Source organism: Aquila chrysaetos, chromosome 5 (genome assembly GCF_900496995.4).
Source record: "Aquila chrysaetos chrysaetos chromosome 5, bAquChr1.4, whole genome shotgun sequence".
In the NCBI taxonomy this organism is placed as follows: Eukaryota; Metazoa; Chordata; class Aves; order Accipitriformes; family Accipitridae; genus Aquila; species Aquila chrysaetos.
In genome coordinates, this window is record NC_044008.1 from 17819275 (window position 1) to 17843686 (window position 24412).

The 24412-nt window shown below is 36.2% G+C and overlaps 1 protein-coding gene across 5 annotated transcripts in view; it reads left to right on the top strand.

Moving 5' to 3' along the window:
- TBC1D22A (TBC1 domain family member 22A) overlaps positions 1-24412 on the top strand; it is a 186592-nt gene that overhangs the window by 103774 nt on the left and 58406 nt on the right. For 3 of the 5 annotated variants that reach the window (XM_030015094.2, XM_041123584.1, XM_030015095.2), the window contains exon 11: positions 1828-1955. In XM_030015094.2, the coding sequence (XP_029870954.1) occupies positions 1828-1955 (128 nt within the window). Of the gene's footprint in view, positions 1-1827; positions 1956-6823; positions 6934-19922; positions 20045-24412 lie in introns of those variants that run through there. The other 2 variants (XM_041123586.1, XM_041123585.1) reach the window with 2 other exon arrangements.

Below are 24412 nucleotides of genomic sequence, written 5' to 3' on the forward strand. Positions count from 1 at the left end.
TACACATAATGACAGAGAAGGAGAGGGATTATCCAAGACTTGATGAGATCACTTAAAAGAGCACAAGATCATTACCTCTCCACCCTCATTCTCTACCTTTTCACATCCCATAGTAGCAGTTCAGTCTATTGTGTAGCAGAAGTATCTAGTTGGCTGGTTAGTGTTATACCTAGAAATGAAATGAATCATTTACAGATTGACACGTCTTTATATACAGCTACAACTTTTAAAAGTTCCCAGGAGAGGTAACAGATAGTTTTAAGATGTACATACGGTTTTATATATTTGTGTGTATTTATATTACAGAAGGATATGACTTTAGGAATATAGATACCAGGTCTGCTGAATAGTGCTTTAGCCACACATGGGTATAGGCTGAGAAGTGCCATGGAGAAATACCTGTGCTTTATACATTTCCATGGGTATTTGTTTTCAGACACCACTGGAAACAGGATGTTGTCATATGTGGACCTTTGGTGTAATGTGTTGTGACTGATCTTATTTTTGAAAAAGCTCACTGTTGATTGTTTTTAAAATCTAAAAAAAATCTCTACTTCTTGCTTCCGTATTGAAACAACTGTATCATATTGGCTGACACTTTCATATAGCCAGAAAATACATCTTGAGGAAAAAAAAAAAAAGATTTGAACAACTTCAGTCTATATTATAATTTAGTGTAATTTAACATCTGTTACCTTAATCTTTAAGTAATGTTTCCTGTAACAGTGCTACCATACTCTTTGGATTTTTTTTTTTGTTCATTTAGAATTTCAGTGTCTTTTTAGATCTTTCTGAGAAATGTAAAATTTGTAAGATCAGCATGTACTCATTGTTTTAGCTGATAATACGTCTCTGTGAATGTGGATGAAAGATGATCTGCAAAATCTCCCAAGAATGTGTTTGTATAAAGACAGACAGTAGGAATGTCTTATTTAGGCTTTAACAAAGACCTCTTGTAATAAATGTATCCAAAAAAAGACATTAGCGTTTCTGCAGTATTTGTCATTTACACCATGCCAATGTCATACTTTAGCCTGTTAGCTAAAACCTGTTAACAGAATGTCTGTGATCCTTTTTGGAGTAAATTCTACTAAATATATAAAAGCCATGTAGTAGATTAGTTCTGTTAGCTTATAACCCGTGCAAGTGATTATCACAGCTTTCAAATAGTAAACATGCTACAATAAACACAGCATGTATGTGCACTGCTTTAGAAACCATTGATTTGTACTGGGTTTTATTTGTATTTATTTGTTATACCAAGAAATTATTTAAGCTGCAAATTACTTAAATTTGCCCAGTCTGTTTCCTACACATTAATCTCACTTTTTTGTCTCAGTTGAATGCAACCTTTACATGTACTTTCCTTATATTTTTTTTCCTTGTTAATTTAATGTTGTCTTCTTTTTATTGCCAACACTATTTTTGGAAGCCATTATGTTATTTACATACCTTGTTTCTTGTCGTCTTACCCCAAATAATTCGTAGCCTAAGAAATTAGTGAGGGTATATGTACCTAATCATTTCACTTTATAACTTTGTATGTTTTGTTGTGGTATATTGTAAAGCTCTGACCTTAATCTTTTCTTAGATAGCACAACTGAGAGCAGTTGTTTAAGCCATCTAGAGGCAGAAAAATAAATCCAACATAATGTTTAACTAGTAATTTCTATTTTGGGGATTTTCATTCAGTTGTAAGAGTTTGCATGCACTGCCACATTTTATTTGCTTGAGATCGGAAGAGTATTTTATTTATTCAGACAATGTATTTGATACTTAAGGACTTCAGAAAAGTTGCAGTAAAATGTCTGTTTATTCTGTCTTCAGAACAAGTTCATAGGCACTTGGATCAGCATGAGGTGAAATACTTGCAATTTGCTTTCCGTTGGATGAATAACTTGCTGATGAGGGAAGTCCCTTTACGGTGTACCATCAGGTTATGGGACACATACCAAGTAAGTACTTTTTTAAACCTCCATAATTCTGATAATGTGTTTTGGACATGCCAGTATGTTTGTGTGTGTTTTTTTCTTGAACCTTTTGTTTTAGTGTCATCTGAAAATCATCATAAGAGAAAAAGCCTTCAGTGATCATTACCACTTAGAAACATTTAATGTCTTCACTATTCTTGCCCTTCAAAACCAAGCACTTGATGTCATGATAGTTCATAGTACTAAAATGAACACTCACTCAAAGCATGGGTTAATGTCAATATTCTCTTCTGTCTCTTCAGAGAACCAAAACATTGAACTGTGTTTAATCAATGCCCTCCATCAGTTTTGAGTTCCAGGCTTCTTACTGCCCATCTGCTAAGCTACTCAGTCCAATACTAGCTTCCAGTCTCCAGTTCTCAGCATTCATCCTTCTGTCATATCTTCTGTCTTATTGTTTATCCAGACAAAACTCCTTATGTTACTGACCTCTAGTTGAGGTAATTATTTTTCCTCAATAATTTCTTGCCTGACTGTCAAGTGAAGGAATTGATATCAGAGAAAAACTGCTTACTCGTTCTTAGTTCTGTTATTTGTTGTTCCAGTACCTTCTGGTTGCAATTTTTTACCATGTATTTAAATGCTATATCCTTTTCTATCTTTGTTGTTAAAGTTAATGAAAAAAGAAAAAGGAAGAAAAATAAAAATATTTTAAATTCCATAAGAATTTTCAACTGAATTAGCTTAGTAAATATGTGAATAACTCATAATTTGTCTCGTAAAGAGTCATAACATCTTTAAATATCAGTTTCTTTCCATTTAGTCATTATGTAGCAGTGTTTAGTTAGTTTCATACAGTTTAGTGCCAGAATGTCCAGTTAGATAATCTATCTAGATCTCTAATAGAGGGTTAAGAATTGCTTGCTATTCATTTAATGAGTCCAGTAAGTTGTTTCAGTGAAGTGTGTTTTGTAGAATGGTATCCAAATCTGATAAGAAAATGTTAAGAAATGAGAGATCTATCACTTCTACTGTTAATCGATCCTAAGAGGTGATATCCTTGCAGGTTTTATTTGGTTGTTCATCTTCAACAAATTCCTGAATTGAATTTAGCTATTGTTCCATGTGGGGTCCTTTTACCTGCTTTGTCTCATTATAACATATGTTATTCATTTTAATATCTGCTATTACCTGGCATTTTCTTGCAGTGGAAAACATTTACTCTTTATAAGATCTTTCTGATAAACTGAATGATTGTTTCAGTATAGCTAATTTCTCTCATTTTGAATAGTTTTTGGCTATTGCTGCAGCATTTCTAACTCTGGAAGGTTTTTTTTGCCATGCTAACTCTAGCACTGCATTTGGTACTTGATCATTAGTCTCATCAATGTGCTAAAATCATGTAAAAGCTCTTCCTTAATCCAGCTAACCATCCATATGTGCCCAAGAAATAGCTGGTTTTGCCCAAATGTCACTTTGACCTCATCTGTGAGCTATGATTCTATGATAATGTTGAGAAATTTCTTTTGAAGACTAAGCATGTAGTTACTTTCTCAAAGTAACTGCTGCCATGCTGAAAGGAACCCTTTCTCATTGCTAGCCCATAGGCACCTCTCAAGTTACACTTCAATGGGATCTTTATGCATAATAAGTGGTTCTGATTATTAATTCTGATTTTTAGCAAATTCTGCTATATTACAGTAGTTCTCTGTAGTATTTAAAATCGTAATACTTACATATTTATGTTGGATTTCCAAGTGTATCTTTTAAATTGAGTTTTCTTATATTTAAATACCTAAATGGGATTCTTATACCTAGAGTGGGATTATTTTTGTATATTAAACATGCTTAAGGAGTAATTCTGTGTTTTGATTCGGCAGGTGCAGCAGACCTGTACTGTTTCCTAGGTTTTGTTATTTAGCAGACTGTTCTGCATGCATTTCTTGGTGAACAGTGTATTTAAAACCAGTAAGGATATCTTAATATAGACAGTCACCTATATTACCAACCCTTTTTCTGAAACAACCTCGAATAATTCCACAAGTTGTTTATCAGATTTCAGTTGTGTTTATACCTAACTTATTATCTACTTATAATATGGATCTCATCAACCTGATAGTATAGATAATAAATGCAGTGAACCTACAAGAGCTGGTAAAGTTTGTGCAAAGTTTTTGCTAAAGTGTTAAGCAATAACATTGTAGATATTTACACAAATAACTTGTCACTAAGCCATTCTGTTGTGTATGATTTCTAACTTAATCATTTACAACTGTATCAGCAGTGCTGCTTTCCAAATGGAAAACACTTTAGAGATGGAATTTGTTTGGTTAGTTTTATCTTCTGATTCATATTTTTAACTGTGAAGCCTGCTATAGGCCAAAATGTCATTTAGAGATACATTGGTAAAGAAGTTTTTCAGAGGGTCTAGCTATGGATGGACCCGTTATGTTGGATTTGAAAGAGAGATGTAAAATTTGTAAAGGCAGAAATATAATAGGGGATCTTATTTTTGAAAGAAATGTAGCTTTCCAGATACAGATGGAAGGATCAATCTTACTAATAATTTTAAGGGCCGGGGTAGATGCTTAACTGCTTTTCTCACTGCACTCAAAGGCTGATGATGCTGTTACCAGGCTTGCTTTTGGTACCTCATGTGTCCTAAAGCAGAAAAGTAAGAAAACATGGGGATTCTCCTTAGATTTCCACACCTATGCCTTCTGCCATTTTAGTGGCTACTCAGGATGTGCATGTACTGACTTTTCCCCCGTGATATTCTTCAACTACTGTAAACAGAAATACCTTTAACTGCAGTATAAGTTCAGAGAGAAGGTGAGCTAATCATGTTGCAATGTAATGTTAGTCACAGCAGGGACTACAGGCATCCTGACACTGCTGATGTGATGCTTTTGCTCAGACTTTACCTACCTTACGGCTCTCGGGAAAGGATGGGCATTTTGCAAGGCACTGTTTACAGGCAGCTTGAGGCCCAGTGTGTGGCATGATTCAGGAATGGCACAGGAGGGTCAGGATAGGTGGGACAGTCAGATTCCTTCAGGCGGAAGGAATGGGAAGACAGGTGGGACTGTCGAATTCCTTTATGTCTGCACCGCGGGTGCATTCTAGCTCCCCTGTTTCCTGCAGAAATCCAGGGTGATGGTGGATGGATTCCTTCCCCTCCCAAGGATTAGAGAACAGTGGCCTCTTTTGAAAGAGAGGATCCTGTTGATGATGTTTTCACAGAAAAAAGTGTTGTCTCCTTTGTCTTCCTCTCTCCCCATCAAAGCTGAAATAATGCTTTGTCTTGCTGAGCTGAGTGTTTTCCTCTGTTTGCAGTGGAAAGATAAATATTGTGCTGTCTCCAGTTTAAATTCCGGATTGGTCATTCTCAGAGCAGGCCCCATTTTCTCATGAACTGCAGCAGGGGTTTTCAGAGGAATGACAGCACACTTAAATAGTCTGCTGTTATATATTTCCTAGTGCGATAGATAACTGTTGTTGTCTGGAGTTGTTAGAATCACATTGTGTCTCTCAAACTTTGTTGTGGTTCTTCCATTGACTTCAGTGAGAATAGGATTGGAGATTTAAATGATGTCCACCTCTGTCTCAGTAGGTACAGTAGCAAAGATACTCAGGCTGGTGTCATATTTTCTGTCTAGTTTAATTTAGGATTCATCAGTCATTTGTTAGGCTCTGTGAAGTAAATCATTGAACATATAATACCTGTACTTGAGCTAGTTAGAGTTTAGGGGAAGGGAAATTTGGAAAGGTTCCCAAATTCTCACCAGTAAATACTCTGGTATTCTGCAACTGTATCTATGAAATCCATTGAAATATATCACTGTCTTCTGTAGCAGGACTTTGTAAAGTAGAAAAATTAAAGACATTATGTATCTTGCTTACAAAGGATATGTTGTGAGAGCTTCTTAGCCATAAATATTTAGTTTGGTTTATTCTTTAACCTGAATTACATTTTAATGAATTATCCCACTTTTTCACTTGATTCGGGCTTTACTGTTGTTTTTTTGTTGTTTTTTTTTTTTTTAAAGATGAATGCTGTAAATACCTTGTAAATTCTTTCAAAATGGAAATCTGTAGAACTGATTAATATGAATGTTCATAGACTTTGTCAAGTGTGAAAGATTCTGCAAACCAAAATAGTGTAACTTAAGACCTCAGTTTTATCTTTTTATTGTCTCTTGCCTTTTATCTTACATTTTGTCATCTTTTTTGGCATAAAGGATTGGTAAAATGAGATAGCATGATGGCTGAATTATTCAGGATATATAAGTGTTTAACATATTTCTATAGACTTATGAAATGCAAGTTAGTTTTATATTTGTTCCTTGCCAGAGGGGTGTTTTGACACTAATTTAAAGATTGCTTTGTGTATTTGAAACTGACTTTTGTTGGCTTCTAACTCTGACTTAAAATATTCAACATATTGTATTAGAAATGTTGGGGATGTCTCCATGCTCAGCATCTGTACTGTTCTACTCTAGAAAAATCTTTTAAATGTTTACTATCAAAACCTCAGAAAGTATCCTTGCTTCAATTTAAGACATTTTATCGAAGTTTGCATCAAGTTTTTCTTTGGGTTTATTTTATTTCTTAAAAGCGTGTGTTGTCCTTGTTAAACCACAACAGGCACTTTTAAGAGCCACTGTGTTTATGTAGCTGCATACTTCTCTGTTGGTGGGTGGAGGAAGCAGTGCCATTACAGTGATGGCATCCAGTCTAAGATCTTCATCCTTTACTAGAAATGGCAATACAGGTCTTGAAAGTCAGTGGTTTTATACCAATACTTAGCGCAGAACAGTGTTTAGTTTTAACTATCAGTATTTTAAGCTGCTTAAATATTGAGTTCAAAACTACGTTTGATTTCTGGGCAGTTTGGAGCTGGAAGTAAGTCTTTAACAATGCCATCAAATCATCCTGATACAAGATAACATGGTGTTATACTGACTGCTGTTTTAAATACGATAAGAATTTTCATTGGCATGTAAGTACTTCATTTTATTTACTTTTCATGTAGAATGGAGTGCATGTATTTGTCATTACAGTGTTTTCCTTCTGATCTGATGTGCTTACATAAATTACCTTTTTGTGTTGTCTTTTGTGCAGTGATTTCTCTGTGTAAGTAACTGTAGTAGTACATAATTTGCAGAAGAGGCACTGACACAAGTTCCATAGCTGAAAACTTGCTTGGGGGCGGGGGGGGATGAAAAAAATCCTAGCAGCTATGTATATTAGTTTTCAATCTTAAATACAAGGTGGCAAGTGTCGTGTGAATGTTTAGAGTTCAAGTGTACAGCCTAATATTTTCTCCCGCCAGGAAGCCTTTTTGTTTAGTACCATTTAGCTGACTGCTGTATTGCCAGCCCACCAGTAGGCTGATGTAGTTGAAATGAGTCACATACTCAGACTCATTGGCTACACCAAAACAGGCAGGTGAGATAGGTACTGTTTACAGTGCCCTGCTGTCCTACTTTACAGCTTTACCCTGTTCTTGTGTGAGGAAAACTTTAGTGTTACCAAGATATCTTAAGGCTTACCATGGAAAATAAATGCAAATTAGAGTGTATAATCCTACCATGTAAAATGCAAAACAGTTACAGAGATTTACAAAACATATAGGAAAAAGCAAATAATAACACTGATAGAATTGGACAATACTGGTGGTTGATTTACTGTCTCACTGCTGAAATAGTTTTTTTTCCCTAGTTCCTGTTACCCCCTGCTCCTTGGCAGTATTTGTTAGTTTTCTTCAGATTAGCCCAGTGAGGGGGCTGATGAGTACCACAGCCAGTGCAAGGGAGAGAGGATGAGAGAGCAGAGCTGTGATTTGAACCCTAGTGTTAAACCAGAATGATTTCTTGTCCTTTTCCAGCTTATTTGCTGTCTTTTCCGAAGAAGATTTTCGTTCTTGGTAGATAGTACATTTCTCAGGTTGAATCCATTTGAGAAACTTCAATAGAGAGCACGCATTGCTGGTGGAATGTACTGGCTTATGCCTCTCTTCCTGAAATCCTGCAAGTGAGTCCAGAAAAATGTATTTTTCCCTCCTTGAAATTTAATCTTTCTTCATCCAAGTGACTAATGCTTCCTTTTCTCAAAATAAACATTCTCTCATTTTTCTGGAAAATGTAAGTGTATCTTCATTAGACCAAGTATTATCACATGTACTTGACCAGCCATTTATAGCCTTTCCTTCTTCAAAGAGGGATGAAGTTTATTTTCCCTGTCTTTGACTTAGTGTTCATTTTTATTGTCATGTATCTCATGTTGGACCTCATATACTCTATTGACCAATATGGTAACAGACATCTTTGTTTCCCATTTATTTGTTGGTATCATTCATGTAGCTCATTTCTAGCTTTTGATCAAGGGGATTTTGTTTAAAAGTAGACATCTAATGTTATATTTAATAAACAACATTGGTATCATTTTCCAGTCGTGCTGAGGACCCAAAAATCTTATTGAAGGTCATGAAATACTGCAGAAGCACAGGTTTTCTCTTTATCCAAATGTAAAAGAAGAGTTCTAACTCCAGGAACATATTAAAATAAAAATTTGGTTATAAAAATTGCAACACCACCACCTCTTGCTGAAAAAAAAAACAAAAGAGAGAGAAAAGAGGGGAGGGAAAAAGGTTATATGTAATAATGTTATGTGTCTGGCCATCAGTCACTGAAGTTTAAGAAATGTTCAAAAATGCAGTTACAGTTTTTTTCCTGTGTTTCCATTTTTTACGTGGACTCAATCAGAGATTTTGATTCCCTGCACACGAGAATGATTTAGGTCTGTTTTTCAGTTGAGGTGTCTTGTGATTAGTATTTATTTAAAAAAAAATAAAATCAATTAAAGTTGAAGTAAGAGTGCATTTCTCAGCAGACACCAGAGCATCTGTACAAGAGAGATATTATTACTACTTTGGTCTAAATCAAAGCCTTAAGCCACCTGAGACAAGAGACTCACAATACATCTACTGAAAGCAGGTTTAATTTTTCACGGCCAGGAATATTTTTCTTTTTATGGCGGTTCTAACATCTCTTTTCCATATTAAGCCCATAATATTAAGTAGACAATTGTTCTTGTCCTTTTCTTCAGCAGGAGCATAAGACCTCTCACTGTCTCAGTGGTCTGGTCTTTTTTCTTTTTTTATACAAAGCATTTTTTGGACCATAAAGATCCTTGAACCAGGTTAGGTTAGGTGGACAACAACAAATATTCAGAGCGAGAGCAAAACAGTGGGTAAGGTATATACCCTCCCATCTTCTACTACTCAGAAGCTTTATTATATCTTTCTCTGTTACACATTTTTTTACAAAAATGCCCATTGAGTATTATTAAATATGTATCTAATTGTTTTAAAATCTATAGTTTAAAACATCCTGTGTCAGTGATTTTTTGCAATTTCTTTATGCAGTGTGAAAAGAAATTCTCCTCCTTTGATTTAACAAAAGATTCTTTGAATTCACTTCCACTTATTTCTTTGATTATGAGAAATTGTGTCAAATCATTCTTTATTCACTTTTTCCCCATCACCTGCTTCAAAACTGTTTTCTGTCTCTGTATGCAATCACTCCTTTTCCAAGCTGAAAATATCTGTACTTATAGAAGCCATTTCATGCACTTTTTGTGCTTGCCTTTCTTCTCTGTAGTCTTTATAGTTTTATGATAAATTTTGTTTCTGTCATATACTAAACAAACTTCTTTAAGAGATGAGCATACCATAGATTCATAAAGTGAGATGAAATTGTTTTCTATTTCTTTCTTTATTTCCATACTTAAAATTTCTCATGCCTTTTCTCCTGTTTAATATGAGTGCTTTCAGGTAACTGTAGTTAGTCCAGCTTAGTCCAGTCTTAATGGTTAATGCCAAGGACAGCATCAGGTGTGTATGCTTTACAGGGTTTTTCCCTCTGTGTGTATATCCAGACTGAATTTAATTTGCCATTTTATTATTCAGTGGCATGACAGCTTTCTGCAACTTTTTGCAGCCAGCTTTGTTTTTTACCAGTAAAAGCTATCCTGGATAATTTTTCATCTCTACCAGACTATTCTTTTTCAAGACCACTTAGTAATTCAGTGAGCAACACAGATCCTATTCCATTATTTTTATCCTTTTAGTTCATGAACACTTCCTCTCTTTTTCAACAACAACTTAATTTTAGAGTCTTGCTTAGTGACCTTGATAAAAGTGCCTGGACATCTGAATATTTAATACCCAATTACTAACACATGGGTAGGATCATGTCTTTAAGATTTCTAGGCATTTGTCAATTTGATTGAAACTGGACAGTGGGTTAAATGTTTCTGGAGTAGGGGAGACAGACATAGTGGGATATAACCTTTCCTGCCCAGTCATAAAATGTGAAAGTTTAATTTTCTTAGGAAATAAAGGTAAAAATACTGTGTGACTTGGTAGTGACTCTTTTTGTCCACCTGCCATATACCATCAGAGAACCAGCTCCTGGATTAAAAAGCATCAGTGGCCTCTGGAGCCTGTACTCAGGAAATGCCTCTCCCTTTGATTCTGCCACTTTTCCTTTTTTTTTTTTTTTTTTTTTTTTTTTAAACTTCCTACCAGAGAGCTGGAATTCAACATCGTGCTGTTTACTGAACCCAGCCTTGATCTCACACTCTTTCGCTATAACTCAAGAGCACGAGCACCCTTTCACATTGTTTTCTTTAAAAGTAAATCTAAAAGTATGATTTAAATCAAATTTAGTTCTTGGACACCACAGGAAGACATGAACACATGAACGAAGGAAATTTTACTTGCAAGACTGGCAGTCTAAACATGTTCCTGTTTAAACAAAACGTCCTTATTCTAACTCTGCATTTTTGGGGGAGTTTCTAGATCCTTTTGTGTTCAGCAAGTCAGTATTTTCCTTTATGTCAGTAGATTCCTGATGCATAAAGCTTCCCTTCGACTTGAGCAGTTGAAAAGTTTTTATACTTTTTGCATCTTGGTCAGGCAACTGACTGTCATCACCTTCTACTGCATGGATAGTTATCTTCTGGGATAACTTTGTTGCCAAGGCAACCTCCCATAGACAACAGCTGTGCTCATTAGGACTTTATTGTGTCAGGCAATTATATTTCAGTGGTATAGCACTGAAGTCTGTGACCTCTTATTGTTTATCTTGTGCTAAGTGCAATCTGAAATAACATAAAACTCAAAGAAAAGAAGGTAAGAATGTTACTCAAAAAAAGACCCATACTTCTTTATCTTGAACAGCATATATAACTTTATGTACAGTCTTTAACGTAAGGATTGTGTAAGGATTACAATAGAGAAGAACCAAGTTTCTTAAACAATAATTCAGCTTTTCAATGTGACCTTAAAATACACTCATTCACATTTATATAAGCTCTCAGGTTTTCTCCTAGAAAAGAAGAAAGCCAAATGCTATTTGTAGATTTATAATGATACGTATATACAATGGTACCCTTTTGTTCATCATCCAGGTCTAGTTTGTCAGTTGTTCCTATTTATTTTGCAGTTTCTTATTGAGAGACAGGGTTGCCAAATGCCCAGTGAAAGTAGACTAAGCAGGTCCTGATTTTGAGCTGGACTACAGTCTTGCATACAGCAGTATGCACATTCAGATCCTCACCTTCCCCCATCCTGTCTTGTATGTTTTGCTCCAACAAGGATTTAAAACAAAACAAAAAAAAGGTTAATTTCCTTCCTCCATCAAATAAAGTCAGCTTTATACCTGTGCCAGCCATTTACCTTTCCTAATTGGGATGTTAGCCATATCACTTAATACATCTCATCTGCTTAGCCCTGCCTTTATTTTCACATTCTGTCTTGTCTTTGCAGGAAGAATCAGTCTTGGCACTTCATATAACCCTGCTTGAATTCTGTGGTACAGCAGAGCATGTTGGGGACCATGAGAGATGCGTATTGGGTTACTTCTTGCATGTAAATACCTGTATAGTGGTGTTTACCTGAACTCTGAGAAATATGCACTTCCACTAGCAATTATAAAACTGACAGTAGCTGCCTGTATGACATGCTTAAATATGACTCCCCATAAAATTTGAAGTTATCATCTACCATGCCTTTGAATGGGTTTGCATATTACTCGCCAATACATGGGAATTTCTGTATTTAGAGGTCTGTCGGATCTGGAACTCCGAGGTTCCTAGTCTCTGGCCTTCCTACCTGTGGGCTTACTGTGAACAGCAGAGGTGGTGTTCAGTTTGAGATACAAATGCAAAAATATAGGTGTCTTACTGTAAGTTTGTGTGTATGTGTATTGCTGTGTCACGTATCTTAAGGTTCCATGATAGCTGATGGAGGCCTAGTAAATAAACTCAGAGGAGCCTAGAGAGAGATTAGTTATGGCTTAGAGTAGCTGGTCAGCTGAATCCTGTTTTAGGCTCCATTGAACATATTGACTACATCTTCATTACCTGTGTAGCTTAAGTACACAGCATGCTTGTAGACATTAAAATTTAGAAATCTTAATCTCAGAATAGAAGCTTTCTGAATTTCTGCAAAAAGTGAGTTCAAATTCCTTTCATAATGTGCAAAAGGACTTTTTTATTGTGTGAAATTCTGGGCCACTAGATCAACTGTTTTTAACGTAAGTAAGTGTGGATTGCAAATATGTTTGCATATTGCAAATTTTTGCCCATTTTTCTTTGGTAGCTTTCATTGACACCAGTGAAGATTCAATGTGGAAAATAAAAGAAGGAAAAAGATATGTAGCCACACTACTCTGAGGAAGGTATTTAGATGTGCAAAGCCCATACAAAATCAAAACTCAGTGATATGCATAGGGAAGCCTGTAGATTTTTTTAGCTTCAAGTTCTTAAGGCAGCTTCCAGTACTATTGAAATACATGGTAATTTTTCTGCGCCTAAATGGAAGTTGACTGTGAATGCAGAGAGGATGACTTAAAGTACTTTCTCTTATGCTTAAAGAATGCGAGTAATCTAACTGACTTCAATAGAACAACTCATGAATTTAGTTAATTAAGCATGTGCTCTGAAGTGCTTTATTGATCAGGATCTTGATGCATGACTCTATAGTATGATAATAGAATGTTAGATACAGTCTAGAAAATAGTTTGTTTTGCTTCTTAGCTACTTTGAAGTAGTCAGTGTTTCTAGAAGAAAGCTTTATTAAAATTAATATTGTTCTTAAAGACCAAAGTCTGAAAGAGAATTATGTTGCTACACAAGAGAGAAAGGAAAAATTGCCTTACTCACATCTACATATGCTCTTTAATTTTGTGCATCTTTTAGATTCTGTACTTATCAGACTTTCATAACACTTTTCTGTAATTTCAAAGGTAGTTTTAAAATTAGCATCTCTAGTCCCCATGTATTCCTTTAGTTTCTGAATTAAGTTTATATTTGTAAAAGTTCTCAGCAGTGCCCAGTGAGAGGACAAGAGGTAATGGGCACAAATTGAAACACATGGAATTCTATCTGAACACAAGAAAGCGCTTGTCCTGTGAAGGTCATCAAACACTGGCCTAAGTTGCCTAATTTGTGGGGTTTCCATCCTTGGAGATATTCAACAGCCAACTGGGATATGGTCCTAGACAACCCGGTCTAGGTGACCCTGCTTTAGCAGGGTGATTAAACTGGATGATCTTGGATGATCTCAGGAGGTCCTTTCCAACTGAAAGGATTCTGTGATTTATATTGGACATAATTTAAACGAGTATGTATTAAGAGTAGCTGCTTCACATGTGTTTTGCCTATGCAGATTGGGAAGTCAGGAACTGAGAATTTATCACATGCTTTTCAAAAATGGGTTTTCTTGCAAGTTTTTGGAAGATATGTGTTCACACTTTCTACTTGAGACATCTAAATGAAGCAACCACTGACACATATTTCTGCCTTTGCTTCCACATATGCCATTGTCCATTACTACAACTTTCCTTACACTGATCTCATGCTTTCCTGCCCCACAATGAGCTGAATCATCTAGAATGGCAAAGGTGAATGTCTTTCTGATGAGTGAGCTGTCAGAGGTTTCCTGGTATGCTGAACTGTCCATCTCTGCTGTGATTTCACTGTTGCTTTGAGATGATAAAACTTTTCTCTGTTGGGTAAGTTTTTCACCTAGATGAGTTTAATGATCTGGCTCCTTATGGGTCTACATAATGCTTTATGTTGGCATAAATGAAATCACGTAAGTACGTGCAAGGCGGTGAGCTAGGTGAAACTACCTTTTCGGCAGCAGCCTATGCTAACGTTCTCCTAAAGCAGCTGTGGAACTCCATGTTTTGAAGTTTTTCATAATGCTGTCTTTGTACATGGATTATTATTTTTTTCCCTCTGTAGGAAGTCTGCATACGTAGAAGGGATTTTGTATAGCCATATCTCCTGTTCATGTGGAGATGTGAGCAAAACCATTTAGCCCATCTGCCTCATGCTGTAGGCACAACTAATTGTCAGAGCAAGGATGCCTGTGTAGAGGTGAAGTATTATCAAGCACCATTCAAATACAAGACATTTTATTGAGTTCAATGTGGCATTAAATGACTTCCCATTACATAGCAAATAAATTATTGTAGGTGTTTCTTAATGTCATCATTTGGTTCTACTTGCAAATTTATTTTCCTGTTCCTCTAAAAGTAAAGTTAATGGTTCCTCAGTGGGGAAACTCCTTTGTTAGTTCTACCTATGTGAATAGGCCAACAGTTTCCAGATTAACGGATTTTATGCTCTGGGTACTTCAATAAATGGCATGGATAAAGAGAGAAATATACTTGGCTTAAGAAAGAAATACTAGCATCCTGTTCAAAAAGTCTTGTGCACTCTTGTGCACAATTGTGCTTTATTGTTATCCTGGATATTCAGTAAAGTAGGCTAGGTTAGTTAAATATGTCAGATTTTAATCTCCTTTGACTATTGTTTCAGCAGCTGTTAAGTGTATGGCTGTTCTCTGAAAATGGTACTTCACAGTTTCTGTTGATTGAATAGGTATTCTCTCAGTTTACTTAAACCTAACTTAAGTCCTCTGAATGATCACCTCCCAAAGTATCACTACCAGATACGACACTATCGGAATTTAATTCTGTATTTTTTGTAGTCTGAGTCAGACAGATTTGTGTAAACCAGATGCTTAAAATAAGTAAGACCAGTGCTTCTGAAAAGTAGGTCATTCTCAACATACAGTATTGTTAAATGTAGTAACCTGTTTTAGTTCAGTTATTCCTGGTTTATCTCAATGAAATTGGTCCAGTGTCTGTGTAAGATACTGTTTATTTTCAGTTATTAAATTTCATTTTATAACTGCCAATACAGCAATCTAAAACTAGTATGGGAAAGTCGAAGAGGCTTCTTAATTTTAGCTATACACAATGAAAATTCTGTAAGCCAAATGACAGCTGTAGTAATAGATAACCGTAAGTTTGTCTTCAGGGCATTTGTTCGTGACAAACTGGATTGCTGTTGATGAAAAGTACCTTTGATGATGCATGAAGCAGCACAGATCCAAGCTATTGAGTGCTGTCAGCTGCGTGGTTTTTAGATGTTACTTCAAGTAAGGAGAGTAGGAGAGTAAGCTTCCTTCGTTACTTTAAAAATAGATTGTTGTTATTAGATCTTAAACACTTTTGAAAAAGATTTTCAAACCCATTGTAAGCATCGTTTTATGCAATATAGCAAAATAATTGCCACTGTCTTTGCAGGGTGTTCAGTTCAAATTGATTCAGTGTAACTTATGATTGCACGTTTCACCTTTTCTACCTTTAGATACTATTTAAAAAAAAAAAAAAAGAAAAAGAAAGAAGCAAGGGAAACACTCCATTACAAGCATTCTTATCTGAAACTTCTTTGAGCTTACTGATTCAGGGTTTTCTTCTCATACTCCTAATGTTCTTAAAACATGAGAGTTAGTGGACACAGTACCATTGCATTGTTTGTGCTTGTGTTTGTCATGGATGCAGGGACTCTCCTGTGTAGGTTGTGGGTAGGGGTGTGGAGTCAGTGTGTAATTCAGAGTTACCAGGGGAAGGAGCTGGAGCACAACAGGAACTTTGCAGGGCACCCCTGCCATGCAGGATGGAGCTGCTCCTTCTTCCCACAGAGCCCTTCCTCGCTGAGCTACACTTATGTGTCTTGAGAGGCTACGCTACAAGTTCAAGTTGTTTAGTTTAGTATTTTAAAACTGGAATCTTTTCTCAAGCTCCTGTTGTTAGTTATGCTGGTTATTAGTGTTCATAAGAGTGAACACTAACAACTAAACCATGACCGCCATTTGATTTTTTTTCCTTTTGTTTCTGATGTCTTATTGCTGTTACTGAACAAATGTAAAATAATCCTAACATGTTATACAGTTCTCTGGTTCCTTGTATCAAATTTATTAAAACATCCATAGCTAACACATAGTTCATATAGATTACCTTAATGTGAGAATGTGTGATGTTTCCAACTTTGAACAGTAAAATTTAAAATCAAATCAGAAGTGTTTATAGTAGATATAATATGAACAGTTGAATAAAAATGCAAGCATTTTGTTGCTTCTGTAAATGAACAACAAAATTGGAAATAATACTGAATATATGGTTTATGTTATTATGCATAATAAATTTCTGAATAGCAGATCTCCATCCAGGTAAGAAACAAAATAAATTACCATAAAATAGACTTGAACTTCAGAAATCTACAGTTGATACCACTTTACAAAACAGGGCAGCCTCCTACCGTGTGTAAAATAATTAGTACGTAGTCATGACAAGATTCATCTACCTACTGCAGAACATTCTGCTACACTGCAGATTAGTAGGTTGAAATGCGTAAATTAACCTGATTTGATTTGAAGCAGACTATTTTAGAGGCAAAGCTTTTAAGCAGCCTGCACAGAAAAATCTATTAAGCTTTCAAAATAATTTTAAACTCTTTTCCACTGTGTAAGACGTAGTACCTAAATTCAAACACAACCTTGGGGGGAGGAACAAAGGACAAACTAGTATTCAACAAATCCAGTAAAAACAGTTTCTTTATAGTAGCATAGATACTTGTAGGGGGATTATGAAATTGGTATAATTACTGTTTGTTTCTGGAATGTACAACAACATTAGAACTACATGAAATACTAAGAACCTTATCTTCTTTTGTCTCCCCAGTGCTTTAGCTCCTAGTAATGATCACTTCTTCCTTAATATTCTGGCCTTTCTTGTTTTTCTGATACATGACAGTCTTGTGCTTTGCTCTGCCACTTGCATTGCCCTTGACTGTCTATTTTGAGAGCTATTCTGCCCTTTCTTCCAGTCTCATGGGGTTCTTGGTCCTTTTTTACTTTTCCTTCTCCATCCTATTCATGGGTGATCTGAGGCTTTCCTACAACTTCACTGTCAGCTTATGCTGAAGATTTGCATATCTACTTTTTTTTTTCTGACCTGACTCCCTTAGTTGTGCATTTCAGATCGTCCGTATGACAGTTCTCCCTAGATAGCGGATGACAGTTACTGATACCAAGAATTCTTCTTTTTCCTCCGAAAAGCTCTTGTTTCACCTATTTTGTAACTTTTTACAGTAGATCCTGCATAAGATTTTTTTTTTGTTCAACATGTTTTTCTCTTACATTTTCCAGACTATCTGTACTCTACTTTCCCCTCACAGAATTTAAAAAAGCCCAATTCTTATTCTTGTTTTGAATTTTTTGTCTAATATGAATAAGATGAATCTCTTTAAATCAGATAGAATATGTAATTTGCTGCTTCTGTCATTACTCAGATCTTCCATCATTCAGTTCCTTCATTTTCTTGCCATTTTTCTCTGTAAGTATTCTTGTGGTTATCGGTTTTTTTTTTTTTTTTTTTTCCTCCCAGCAGTAGTTCAGGAATTACTGATCAAAAAACTCCAACTATTTCAAAGTGTGTATAAATCTGTGCTAAATTTTGGCTGTTCTATGCTTAATTATAATTAATATTTTTGTAGTGTGAAACTCAAATAATGCTAGATATGATGCAGTATGTAGGTGAATATGAAGAGGTTCTGAAGTGATGCCTAATGTGCCATCAGTTATGGACAGTGGTTTTCAAATTAAATCTGATTTCAGCTGTCCTCTGGCCTGTCATTAGTAGGCATTATTCCACTAAATCTTTGCTGCCTTTAACTTTTAAGATTCATTTCAAAACAACAAAATATTTCAGCATAGGAATCTTCAGTTTGGCACTGGTTCAGAAAGTAAGTTGTCCTTCTGGTTATTCAGATCTCTGAACAGAGTACAGAATGTGCACTAGAAAGTACAATTTGTGAAATACTAGGTTGTTGTAGACGTTTTTCTGATTAAGTATACAAATCAGTTATTATTAACAATACCTGCACATTTTAACTTAATGAATTAATTTCACACTGCTATCTCTTAAATTAATTTTTAAAAAAATTTTGCCTACTCTATTCACCTATTTGAAAAGACATGTCTATGAAAGAACATTCATTTCTATATTCAACATTTTTGGCTACACCCTAATCCATTTTCACTGTGTGTTTAATAAAGCAGTTAAGAAACTTGCGCACAGGAGTCAGTGGGTAAGATTAATTTCAGGTAACTCGCTTGTCTTCAACAATGTTCTATAGGGTAGTAATATCTTTCAATGATGCTAAAAATCAAAACAAGTCTCGCTAAAGCACTCAAGACTAAGTATAATGTCTGAATCACAACTTGAGCATCATTACTGTGCTCCGATACTGTTGTGACTTTGTAAACTATGAAAGAGTTTACAAATAAAATGAAAATAGCTGTTGTGAGAAACATCTTTCAGAGACAGTGACTCCACATCTGCTGTTGCAGGTTTTGAAAGCCACAACTGTGGTGGTAACTGAAAGAAGATAAACTTCTATTCAAGCTGGAGGTACTTGGGTTAAATGCTGGAACTGTATTTTTCCACTGTAGAGAAGGAAAAATAGGACTTTATTTCTATTTATTTAAAAAGTTTACTGTAAGAAAGAATACTGTTCTTCATATAGCTTTCTCAGTTCATATTAACTGTGATATTTGAGAACTACTGAGTTCATGCAATCAGATAGAAGTTGAATTGTGTGTTGCCAATGGCACAAGTTTGTCATTCATGTATGCTGACAGAGGTTACCAAAAATGCCTTTGGGGAACTTCATTTGAAGGTAGCTTATGAAATGAGTTAAGAAAATCATACATTATTTTTTTTTTAAGTGCCTTCAGTTGTACACTCCAAAACTAGTAATTTGTGAAGTTGAACAATACCCTTTTCTCCAAGGTATGTGCTGAATTTAGCTGCTATTATTTTCAATTGTTGAATATTATTACATTAAGAATACTTCAGCCCACTTCAGCAGCGTAATAAAGTACACTTGTATTTAGTTGATTACTGAGATTTCTTTTCATTCCAGTTGCAGGGGTTCACAATACTTTAATTTCACCCTGGCTAGTTTTTATTTCTCCACTGTTGTAATCAGCACTGACAATTCACCAACCTTTCTGTCTTTGTTTCCAAGTCCTCTAATTGCAGCCTTCATCTTTTTCTTTCTTTTTTTTTTAATTTTCCTTCCCCTTGAAATTGAAGATGTTTTCTGTTACTAGAACCATTAAGCTGTTGTTTAAAAGACATATTTTTTACAGCAATGGAAATGAGAACTGCCAACTTTTTTGAACAATCTTGTGTTAATAGGCATGCTGCTAGTCTTACAGCTTTGTACTTGCAGGTGGTTGTAGGCAGTATCCCTGCAGTCATGTGAGATGACCTTGATTATATAATTCAGCATGTGCAGCTCACGAATTCTTCAATTCACATTTTGATATACTGACGCCTTCTAGGTTGTTTGGATTCTGTGTTTATTAGGCACTTTTTTCCAAATTCTTCTCTTGAGAAGCAAGATTTAGATACAAGTCTGCCTTTTGGTTTGGAATAGTTGTGCAGTTCTGAAGCAAATTCCCCTTTTGTCCTTACTTACCTTCTATTGGTTTGGTTCACGGAATATTTCTGTTGTTAATTCCTTTCTGAGGAAATTTAATGGTAACCTCTTTTTCAGCTACACACCAAAGAGGCTCCAACACATAATGTACCCTAACAGGGACATATAGATCTCAAGTCAATGACTTGGACAGCTTTGAACCACATGAATGGTGGGTACATTGTATTTGAGGACTCAAGGCTAAATCTAGTCTGAAGTAAAATCCCAGACTAAATTGATTGTAAAGTATAGACACAAATCCAAGCTGCATTTACTGTAGCTGTAGAAGCCTCAGCCCAAACTGCTCTGATCTTCTCATCATCTGCTATTCCCCAGAGTTACTTGCTAATGTAAATGCAGACATGAGCTTTCCGATAACCCTATTTGGTCCATCTCATATAGTCGTGGATTAAGTAGGCACTATCTCAGGGCCAATAGTGCATTTGTTATTATATGGAGATCACTGCAGACTATCAGATGGCTCTTAGTCTGTATCTAATGTTACTCAGTGCATCTTCAACATCTGCTGAAAAGATTTAAAAGTTGCACACATTTTTTCTATAGTAATTTCAGACTAGTTGTGCTTGGTTAACAGAAGTTAAAATATATCTAGTTTTGCTGTATTTGCTGTATCATGATGGAATCATTTGGCATCATTATACAAGATAAAATTCATTATGTATTTGTGCAGCCATAAATCAGAACTTAGTCCATTCTTTATTATCATTACTATGGAAAGTAATGTTTGTACAGAAAATTTTCAAGTTTTGCCACAATATAGAAAGTTGTGTTGTGTTGATAATAGAGTTGAAAACAAGGAGGACCTGTCCTTCACAAGCTCCAGAGTTGAAAATAAGGACCTATCCTTATTCCTAATTAAGTACCATAGGATATGTCTATCCTGCTACTAACCTCATACTCTGATCTTCCCTACACCAAGGTGAGATTGGTTATGACAGGGTGGTTATAAATCTGCATGGTTTCTGCTGTAGCTGTACCAGTTTGCACATTAATTTTATTCACGAATGGATTATGAATCATTTTCTAAAATATAAAGTTTAGTAAAACTCAGTGCAGGGAGGAGTAAAGCAATGTTTAGATAATGTTATGACTGCCAGAACAACGAATTCAAGAAGGCAAAATTATAATAGAACATTTCATTTTCTGCAGTTCTTTGAATCAGACCTGTTAACAATTGCCAGACATGCTTGGTCAGTTGTTTCATCTTTTGAACTTTCTGGATATTTTTAATAGAAAACAGAACTACAGCATTATATTTTCTTATTTACAGAATAGGATGTGGCTATAAAATATTGAATATACTTTATTTATAGAATCATAGAATTATTTTGGTTGTAAAAGACCTTTAAGATCATTGATTCCAACCATTAACCTAACACTGCCAAGTCCACCACTAAACCATGTCCCTAAGTGCCACATCTACACGGCTTTTAAATACCTCCAGGGACGGTGATTCAACCGCTTCCCTAGGCAGCCTGTTCCAATGCTTGACAACTCTTTCGGTGAAGAAATTTTTCCTAATATCCAATCTAAACCTGCCCTGGCAGAACTTGAGGCCATTTCCTCTTGTCCTATTGCTTGTTACTTGGGAAAAGAGACCAACGCTCACCTCGCTACAACCTCCATTTTAGGTAGTTGTAGAGAGCGCTAAGGTCTCCCCTCAGCCTCCTTTTCTCCAGGCTAAACAACCCCAGTTCCCTCAGCCGCTCCTCATAGGACTTGCGCTCCAGACCCTTCACCAGCTTCGTTGCCCTTCTCTGGACACGCTCCAGCACCTCAATGTCTTTCCTGTAGTGAGGGGCCCAAAACTGAACACAGTGCTCGAGGTGCGGCCTCACCAGTGCCGAATACAGGTGGACAATCACTTCCCTAGTCCTGCTGGCCACACTATTGCTGATGCAGGCCAGGATGCTGTTGGCCTTCTTGGCCACCTGAGCACACTGCCGGCTCATCTTCAGCCGGCTGTCGACCAACACCCCCAGGTCCTTTTCTGCTGGGCAGCTTTCCAGCCACTCTTCCCCAAGCCTGTAGAGTTGCATGGGGTTGTTGTGATGCAAGTGCGGGACCCGGCACTTGGCCTTGTTCAACCTCATACAACTGGCCTCGGCCCATCGACCCAGCCTGTCCAGATCCCTCTGTAGACCCTTCCTACCCTTGAGCAGATCAACCCTCCCGCCCAGCTTGGTATCGTCTGCAAACTTACTGAGGGTGCACTTGATCCCCTCATCCAGATCACTGATAAAGATATTAAACACAACTGGCCCAAATACTGAGCCCTGGGGAACACAACTTGTGACTGGCTGCCAACTGGATTTAACTCCATTCACCATAAATCTTTGGGCTTGGCCATACAGAGTGTACATACTGTTTGTACACTAGTGAAGAGTATGCCCATCCAAGCCATGAGCAGCCAGTTTCTCCAGGAGAATGCTGTGGGAAACAGTGTCAAAAGCTTTACTAAAGTTCGGGTAAACAACATCCACAGACTTTCCCTCATTCACTGATCGGGTCACCTTGTCATAGAAGGAGATCAGGTTAGTCAAGCTGGACCTGATTTTCAGAAACCCATGCTGACTATGCTGTAAATATTTCAATTTTTGACTTCAGTAGTTTTTTCCCGTATAACTCAATAGTTCCAAAATTTGTCATGTTACTTTCTATATGTGTAAACTAGTTACAAATTCCATGTACATTTTTAAGATATAAATGCATCTTCACAAATAAGCATACAGGTAGTTCATTTTTGCTAAGTTATTCTTTTGGCGAGAGCAGTGTGTTTATAAATGCCATCATCCTTAGTCAGTGTATTTCAGTTCGTTTTCCATGGTGCTTTGCATTGGAAGGATGTGATATTGATGCTTTTCAATTTAAATGCAGTAGCATCCACTAAGTAAGTTGCAGTACCTGTATTTTTAAGGGCAGTGTATGTTGTTGAAACTGGTTGATTGTCCAAGCAATCCTTCTTACAACATTCTTCTTCATAAGTCCATTAAGCATTTGAACTTGTAAGCTTTTTATGCCTTTTCCTCAGCAGAAATTAAGCATGGATCACAGTCAAAGGGGATAGGATTTAGAAATAAGAATATTCAGAAAGATTTAACTGGCAAGCTAATATGTGGCTGTGAGAAATGAACAGGAAAACCCATATCATGCCAGTTGATCATCAACAATAATTAAAATATAGTTCGTAAGCTTACAGCTGATACTTTAAAAAGAACTAAGAGGTTCACTTCAAATTTTGGTGTGAGGCTGTCTTTTTTCCTAGCAACTAAAATAGAGATTTTTTTAAGAGGGGGTTTGGGAAGAATTCCAGAAAACTTTGTTATCATCTGGAACTAACTAGAAAATAATAACAGCACCTATAGCATTGTTTGAGATAATTCTGTTTAAAGTTTAGCTACAACAGAACTAACTCTGGGTATTTGAAAATGTCTTTTTTATCCTGCTTCTTTGAAAGTCCTCGAGTGTCATATCATCTATTATATTTTTTTGGTATTAAAATTCAGTCAACTGTAATTAGCTTTATTTTTAATTGGTAAATCTATTTAAGTTGAAAAAAAATGAGGATTTCAATGTAGGGGAAAAAATAAGAGAAAAAAGAAGGCATGTGTAAGTGTCATTTTATCCCAGTATACTTTAGATATACTTAGTTACTTTATTTGTCATTACTTTCTGTTGAATTACATTACTTCAGAGACAGTGAGCACAGAGCAAACATTAATAGTTGTGGTGATTTATTATTTAAAAGTGAAATTGGAGAAGAGGTGCACAGAAATATTACTGTTGGGAACAAGGTTACAGGGTTTAAAAAAAACCCCAAACACTAAACATATGTCCTGGTTTTGGCTGGGTTAGAGTTAATTTCCTTCCTAGTAGCTGGTATAGTGTTATGTTTTGGATTCAGTATGAGAAGAACGTTGATAACCCACTGATGTTTTCAGTTGTTGCTAAGTAGTCTTTACACTAGGTCAAGGATTTTTCAGCTTCTCATGCCCAGCCAGCAAGAACACTGGAGGGGCACAAGAAGTTGGGAGGGGACACAGCCAGGGCAGCTGACCCAAAGTGGCCAACGGGGTATTCCAGACCATGTGACGTCTTGCCCAGTATATAAACTGGTGGGAGTTGGCCGGGGGAGGTGGATTGCTGCTTGGGGACTAACTGGGCATCCATGGGTCAGTGAGTGGTGAGCAATTGTGTTGTGCATCACTTGTTTTGTATATTCCAATTCTTTTGTTATTATTATTGTCATTTTATTATTATCATTGTTAGTTTCTTCTTTTCTTTTCTACTAAACTGTTCTTATTTCAACCCACAAGTTTTACTTTTTTTTCCCTGATTCTCTCCCCCATCCCACTGGGTCGGGGGGGTGTGAGTGAGCAGCTGTGTGGTGCTTAGTTACCAGCTGGGGTTAAATGTCAACAACATGTTTCAGGATACTGTGCAGTTAAAGTATCTTTGGTGAACCTTTTTTTTGATAGTAATATTGACATAAATCAGTTATTGAATAGTTATCAATTCAGAGGAGACAGTGCAAACCCCTGGGAAAC